Source organism: Onychostoma macrolepis, chromosome 23, assembly GCF_012432095.1.
Source record: "Onychostoma macrolepis isolate SWU-2019 chromosome 23, ASM1243209v1, whole genome shotgun sequence".
Classification (NCBI taxonomy): Eukaryota; Metazoa; Chordata; class Actinopteri; order Cypriniformes; family Cyprinidae; genus Onychostoma; species Onychostoma macrolepis.
The window spans coordinates 28888100-28895973 of record NC_081177.1 but is presented as its reverse complement, the minus strand read 5'-3'; the positions used below and the strand labels follow the sequence as shown (position 1 = coordinate 28895973).

The 7874-nt window shown below is 34.9% G+C and overlaps 1 protein-coding gene across 1 annotated transcript; it reads left to right on the top strand.

Moving 5' to 3' along the window:
• Window positions 1–708: 708 nt before the first annotated feature.
• On the top strand, window positions 709–5528 carry aar2 (AAR2 splicing factor). The gene is made up of 4 exons (XM_058763566.1): window positions 709–849; window positions 1189–1947; window positions 3382–3611; window positions 5199–5528. Exons 2-4 carry the CDS (start codon window positions 1191–1193, stop codon window positions 5364–5366), a joined length of 1155 nt encoding a protein of 384 aa, XP_058619549.1. The 5' UTR covers window positions 709–849; window positions 1189–1190; the 3' UTR covers window positions 5367–5528.
• Window positions 5529–7874: the final 2346 nt, after the last annotated feature.

Genomic DNA, 7874 nt, shown 5'->3' with positions numbered 1-7874 from the left:
GCGCTGTAGTAAAAGATACAACAAATCTTTTTTTTTTTTTTTTTTTGCAGATTGTACATAACAAGACAGGGAACATCCAACAACATAAGGCACATCCACTATAAATAATACAAATAACCAACATAAATAATAATTATTATACTCACAACAAAAATAGCAACAATGCGGAAAGAGAAAAAACCCCACAAGGAGCACGAATCAATAGAGGCACAAAAACACATGACAATAAAACATGTTTTGAGATGGAGAGGCAAAGACTTTCAGACTTTCTATTTAGTTTTTTTAAAGCTCTGAAACATTTTCACAAACTCACAAATAAATATATTAAAGGAGGGCTAACATTTTTTCCATTTGCTTGTATGAATATATTTACCTAACAATAACAAAGTTCACAACATCCAAAAAAAAAAAAAAAAAAAAGAGAGAGAATTTAAATCACTTCAAACACTTAAAAAAGAAGATATTGATAAAACAAGTCATTGTTCTTTAGAAAACAGCAGCTGAATACAATTCTAATACGTTTTTTATTTTATTTAGGAAATATGAATTGTTCTGTAGGATTTTGTTATACGATAATTCGGCAAAAACAAACAAACAAAAAAAAAAACACGCGATTATGGGCTCCACGGAGTTATTAAAAAAATTATGACATCAGTAAAGTATCTACAAATATCCAGATTTCAAACGTTGCGCGTGTAGGGAACACATGTTATTATCTGCAACAGCGTTGAAACGTGAAGTAGGGCTTTTATTTTGACTTTAGCTTCGGCTTCAGCGGAAGTTTCTTTCTTGATTCACACATGGCCTTTACGTAAAAATTTGGATTTGTGATTGAGCGCAGTTGTTTAGGTATTATCAGTTTACAGTTTTGCATCTTTTTAACGACATATTAATTTTTTACACCCGTTTTGCTGTTGCTGCTTGTTTATTTATATTATTCTCTCGAAACACATTTTCTAGCTTACTCATTGAGTGCCTTACTTTAATATTTCATTAATATAACGCAAGTCTTTTACGTTATATTTAATTAATTTATTATTTTCAAACCCACAAATTGCTAAAGTTGACAAAATGATATTACATGACGCAGACAAATGACAATATCTTAAATTGTTATTTCCATTCATTGTAATGAGATTCCAGTCACATTTACTATAGTGATATGTTTGTGATACCTATTTTAAACAGATATGGCAGCCACAGATATGGACCCCGAGGTGGCTCGGGGCTTATTTGAAGAAGGAGCCACGCTTGTTTTACTTGGTGTTCCTCAGGGATCAGTGTTGGGACTCGACTACAAAAGCTGGACCCTGGGCCCTCGGTTCCGTGGGGTGAAGATGATTCCTCCAGGGCTTCACTTCCTCCACTACTGCTCCGCCAACTCTAATGAAGAATGTGGTGACATTGGCCCCAAAATGGGCCTGTTTCTGTCCCTGAAACCCCGGGAGGTGCTTGTAGCCCACTGGAACCAGAGAGAAGAAGATCTGGAGTTCACACAGGACCCAGAGGAGGCCGAGCGCATACGGGCCAACCTCAGAGAGCTGGATGGCTATCTGGGCCCCTATCCCTACGACACTCTCCGCAAGTGGGTTTCCCTGACAGACAGACTGAGCCAGGAGCTGGCCGCCGCTCTGCAGCCCCTCAGCGGGAGGGTGTGCGCCTTCAGCGACGTGATCCCGGAGCTGCAGCTGACCCACACTAAAGACCGCGAGGAGCAGAACCTGCCCCGCAACGATCAGGAGTGTCAGAGCATGAAGGAGGGGCTGGACAGACTGCCACGGATGAAGCAGAGGGAAGGCACGGAGCTGCGCTTTTCCTCCATCCCCACACAGGCGTTCCCTCCTGGAGCCACACCTGCTCAGATCACACAGTGTAACATGGATTGGAGTTACGCTCTCAACTCTGTGCTGGAGAGGCATTATAAAGAGCAGCCTCTCAGTGTACTAGGTGAGCATCGGTTGCTGTTCGGTTTACTAACTGAACGTCATGTTAAATCTGAAAGCATGGTCTTTTTTTTAATTTATTGTTTTTTATAAAAATCATAAAATATTTATTTGACCCTCTAACTCTAGCACTCTCTATTCTAGTACTATATATATATATATATTTTAAAAAATGCCCGTTTTAGACTTGCATTCTATTCATTTACAAAAACAAAAAAACAAAAAACGAACACTAGCTTCTCTATTCTTTTTGTATTCTATCTATTTGTTTTCTTTTTATTTATTATACAATTAACAAAAAGCAAAAAAAAAGGCCTCTAACTAGTGCTGTCAAACGATTAATCGCATCCAAAATAAAAGTTTTTGTTTACATAATATATGTGTGTACTGTGTATATTTAATATGTATATATAAATACACACAACATACAGTATATATTTTGAAAATATTTACATGTATATATTTACATTCATGTAATTTATATTATATATAAATATATTTAATATATAAACATAACATATTTTTCTTAAATATGTACATGTGTGTGTATTTATATACATAATAAATATACACAGTACACACACATATTATGTAAACAAAAACTTTAATGGAGTTACGTAATTTAATTACAAAATAAATGTAACTGTAATATGTTACAGTTACCGAGAAAAAACATATGTAATTAAATTAGTTACTTATGAAAATGTTAACGATTACAAAGGGCTTACATCTGAATATTTTCACACACATACAGATATGATTGATTTCTTTCCCAAATTGCATCAACTGCTTTAAAATATGAGACACCAATGTTTCAGGAGTTTAGGACACAGAATAGACGCATGCTTATTAGATAACTGCTTTATTGCCTGTTTGGGTTTGTGTATATGCTTTATTTTTTAAATTGACTGTTTTTCCGAAGCATTGTTAGATGCCAGTGTTTCTGGTCATATCTACACAAATAATTGATTTCAAAAACAGTATCAAGGCTATTAAAATATATTTTATTATTTTAATAAAAATCTCAGAATGATCTCAAAGCAAAAAGAGGCGCTAAAGTCTGATTTTGTGGAGGCTGTGCTTTAAAATGAAATGCTGTATGATCTTAATTCAAGTGATGAAGGAAAATCTGACAGTAATAAGTGTTGAGATTAACTCTCTGCTTTAAATGTTTCAAAATGATTAACAGTTTATAAAATTGTAGCCAAAAAAATAGAAATTCAAATGAAGAAAAGTAATCAGTTACATTACTTTGATAAAGTATTTGAAATGGTTAAACAGGGTAACTTGTAACCCATTACATTTCCAAAGTAACCTTCCCAGCACTGCTCATCTGTTTTTATTAAAGTAATACTGTGGGATTTTCTCCGGGGAATGTATAAATCTAGTTATAATTTGTGCACTGAAATACTGAATTATACAATGTCCCTGTTTGCAGGAGAGCTGCAGTTTGCCTTTGTTTGTTTCCTGATGGGGAATGTGTACGAGGCCTTCGAGCACTGGAAGCGCCTGCTGGCTCTGCTGTGCCGCTCTGAGGAGGCCATGAAGGAGAGGAGGGACCTGTATCTGGGGCTCATCGCCGTCCTCTACCATCAGCTGGGAGAGATCCCTCCGGACTTCTTTGTGGATATCGTGTCGCAGAACAACTTCCTCACCACCACACTTCAGGTGCGCTTCACACAGCTCATCTTACAGTCAACATCTAATCAAAAAAGTGACCCTTTTTACTTTAGTAATGCATATTTTTGATGAGCATAATTCTTCAGGTAGCAACATTTCAAAGCATAAACACAATTTATTTTTCAAATTTGATCTTTCATTAAAATATAATCATTTGTTCCATCCCTGAATCTTTTTTTCCTCTATGGCTGATGTCAAAGACACACAAGCTTTTGGTTAATATTAATAGTCAAATAGCTGTTTACGCAGGGCCTTTTTTAAACCGTAATATAATGAAGGTTAGAATAATGATAGATTAGAAAGGAGTCCTCTGTGATCCATTATAAACTCATCTCCAGGTTTGGCTTTTATCTGTATCTAATCGATTCCCATCCTTTCCCCCTCATTGCTTATTGTTTTATGTGGAAATACATGACATTATGGAATTAAAAGGGTTCAAATAGGCATTTCATGTTGATTTTAATAGAAATCTGTTTTAGATAGTCTAAAATTGTCTGTTTTCTATGGGTTTCATATGTGACCCTGGAGCACAAAAGCAGTCATAAGTAGCAAGTATATTTGTAGCAATAGCCAACGATACATTGTATCGGTTTTTCTTTTATGCCAAAAATCATTAGGATATTAAGTATACATCAAAACCTGATTTTTGATTAGTAATATGCATTGCTAATAACTTCATTTGGATGATTTTAAATGCAGTTTTCTCAATATTTAGATTTTTTTTGCACCGATTCCAGATTTTCAAATAGTTGTATCTCAGCCAAATATTGTCAGATCCTAACAAACCATACATCAATGGAAAGCTCAGATTTTATTTATTCAGTTTTCAGATGATATATAAATCTCAATTTTAAAAAAATGGACCCTTATGACTGGTTTTGTGGTCCAGGGTCACATATAATGTTTCATAAATGTTTCCCAGGAGTTCATGAGGGACCTGCAGGAGCTTCTTGAGTTGATTAAAAGCTAAATGAATGAAATTATAAACATAATATAACATTTAAATGAATAACTTTAAAGTAAAAACAATCAAAATAAAAAAGATTAAACTTTATTTTATTTTTAATAAAACTGACATGGGAGAACTGTAAAGTCAAAATATGTTTCATTGTTAATGTTTAATTTTTCAATAATTGTTCAATGTTTAGTTGCTAAATTTTAACGTGGTCATGACATGTTTTTTTTTGTTTTTTTTAATTTCTCGAGGTTTACTTATAATGAATAAAATGTTAATAAAGTTTTAAATCCAAACATATATTTGCAAAAATTATGATTTTCAAGACATTTTAAAGAGGCTGCTCCTTTAAGGCTGACGTCATTGTATAGGCCCCCTTGATATCGCATGTGATTAAGGGTTTTAATAACATTATTATCCATATAAAACCATCCTTTTCTTCTTCCTGACACTCAGGTCCTTCTGTATACTGCATCCAGTGTAGAAAGCGTCAGTGATTCTAATGAGATCTATTCGTCTTTGTCAGCGAACATGCACATTGTTATGCATTTAACAAATTGTGGCTGTTTTTAGTGTAACTGATGTTTTTAATATCTTTTCTTTCTATCGCTGCATTCCAGGACTTCTTCCAGTTTGCCAGCAGTCCCGGAGTCGACAGCACATTACGGAAAAGAGCAGAAAAATTTAAAGTCCACCTGACCAAAAAGTTTCGTTGGGACTTTGATGCAGATCTTGATGAATGCGCTCCGGTGGTGGTGGAGCTTCCGGAGGGAGTCGCCCTGGACTGATGCTGCGTCACACGGCCCATCCACTTCACTCATAAACACCGTGCAGGCCGCAGCAGCTTTTATATTGTGTTCACATGATACTCCAGCATCTGGATATCCTCCTGTCACTTCCTAAAGAAATATTGACCATTCCGTTTTATTAAAGATAACTATTTCACTTCATTGGTCTTCATTTTTGTTGTTCTGCCCCTGAATAGCATGTATGACCACTAGAGGGCAGGCCAGTCTGCGTATGTGGTCATGCGTATCATGGCATTTCTTCAGACAGTCTCTACAATATCATCAGCACAAGAAACTCCTTTCAAAGTCACCCTCTTTATTGAGGTGTATGCTGAGACAAACATTACTATTAACAATGCTCTACGTGATGTAGATTTAAACAAACCCAGAGCCTTAAATATTAAATGTCAACTCAAATCTCAAAGCTTCAGTTCTCCTATAGTTGGGAATTGCTGATCACTGCATGATTTTAATGATCTTTGTTATTTTCCCTCAATGTAACATTTTATTGGCATCGGTTTGCAGCAATTCTGTTCTTTATTCTTCACATTCATCTCAATCCGGTGCTCTGTTTGTCTGCGGTTCGCAGGAGGCGCAGGTTTTCACTTCATTCAGGGTTTGTGTTAGTGGAGCTGCCAAAGCAAACACTGACCGTCACAATCCCACCTAAAAAAAGACACTGATCTGTATATCCTATAGTAGGCTACATTTGTCAGTAGAATTATTTGCATTTTAATAGTTTATTTATCCATGATGGCAGTCTTTGGAGTCCCGCACCGTTCAGGTGTGATCAGGCCCTATATCTCTATCTGTTTCATCAGGCAGATTTGCTGCAGGTTTTTCCAGCTAGTCAGATGATGTCTGTGCGCTGGAATTTTATTGAAATTAGTGCCAAAGATTTCACACTAGATTGATCAGCGTAGGACAGTCCTGTTTTTGCTGAAGTCTCCTGCTTCCCAGATGCTTCTCCGATACGTATGATCCTTTAGAGAAAACAGTAATAAACAGTGCTCAGATTTGCAATCAACTGTTAAGATTTCATTATGAACACAAACATTTATCATTATGCAATCCACATTTACTGTCAACAGTTGTCAGTGTCTCGTTTGATCTCACTTGATGAAAAATTAAAATGAAATTAATCGGTAAACTAGTAAATAGGTTCGTGAATCATTTGGACCGTTTATGCACTGAATCATTAGAACGGTAAAACTACGCAAACACAAAAAACTGTGGAAAAAGTGATATATTTACATATAATAAATTGACAACGAACTAGAAATAGATCAGTGATGAAGCTCAACAGATGATCTGGATGTGAGGTGAGCGATCAGGTGAGCTTTTCCCAACAAAACAGTTTCACTTATTACAACAGACTTTTAAATATTTTATATTTAGGAAAAATAAACACTGAATATGAAGTTAGCTTAAATAGCCAACGTCCTTCATTTAGCCTGTAGTGTATGTATTAGCTATTTTCTTAACGTTTTTAGAAGTAGTTGGTGTTTTAGCTGTTAGCGGCTGTTGATTACTAGCCACATCACTTCCACAGTAATAAGACTGAATGAATTTTAGGTTGTTTCTGCTCAAATTCATTTCAGCATAATCCCCTGAAGGCCACAACACTTTTCGGTTGTCTCCCATAACTTAAACGTTATAGTTGCTGTAGCTATACATGGACTGTGTGATAACTTGACCTAGTCTTCTCTATTTGAAGACTTCAAGATACAAACATTTGCAAAAATTACATTTGGAATGCATTAAAATGCAAATGTTTGTACCTTAGTGAAAAATAAATATACTTAAATGTATTTGAAATACATTTATTTCACGCTAAGTATAGCTACTACATGCATTTTCATATTTACTAATAAAATGCCCTGCAATTGTACTTTTACTATACTAAACTGGTACACTTGAAGTCTGCTAAATTGGAACAATTAATTTTGTACTTAAGGCGAGACACTGCAGGTGAATAGAAAAAAAAAAAAAACTAATAGTTATCGCCTTACTTGCCTAGTTGACTGATTACACTGATAATTGCAAAAATATTTGTATTACAAGTTTTCTAAAATGTTAGGTTTAAATATGCAAATGAGGCATTATTTAATGAAATATGCGCTAATTTGCATACATTTCTAGTACAAAAATCTAAACACTGGATGAAGTCAGTTTCAAAATTTTTGTTTAATTAATTTTTTTGACATATTAGAGTCAAAAGATTTTACGGAGTGAATTCTGAGTATCTCATTTTGTCACTCCATAATTCAGAAAATACTTAGAACAGACGGAAAACAATATATTTTCACAATTTTTGGCGGAATAAAATGTTGTATATAATCAAGCAAATTATATATGAACAAATCAAACCTTCAGCATATCGACAGGAATGAAAATGTAAAGTTTGGTGTGTGTAAGTGCTGCTGAAGTGGAGATTTATGGCTCAGTGTATGAGGAAAAACTCATTTTGAGAAAACGGCCTTTAAAAATATGTATTGTAATTGAAAT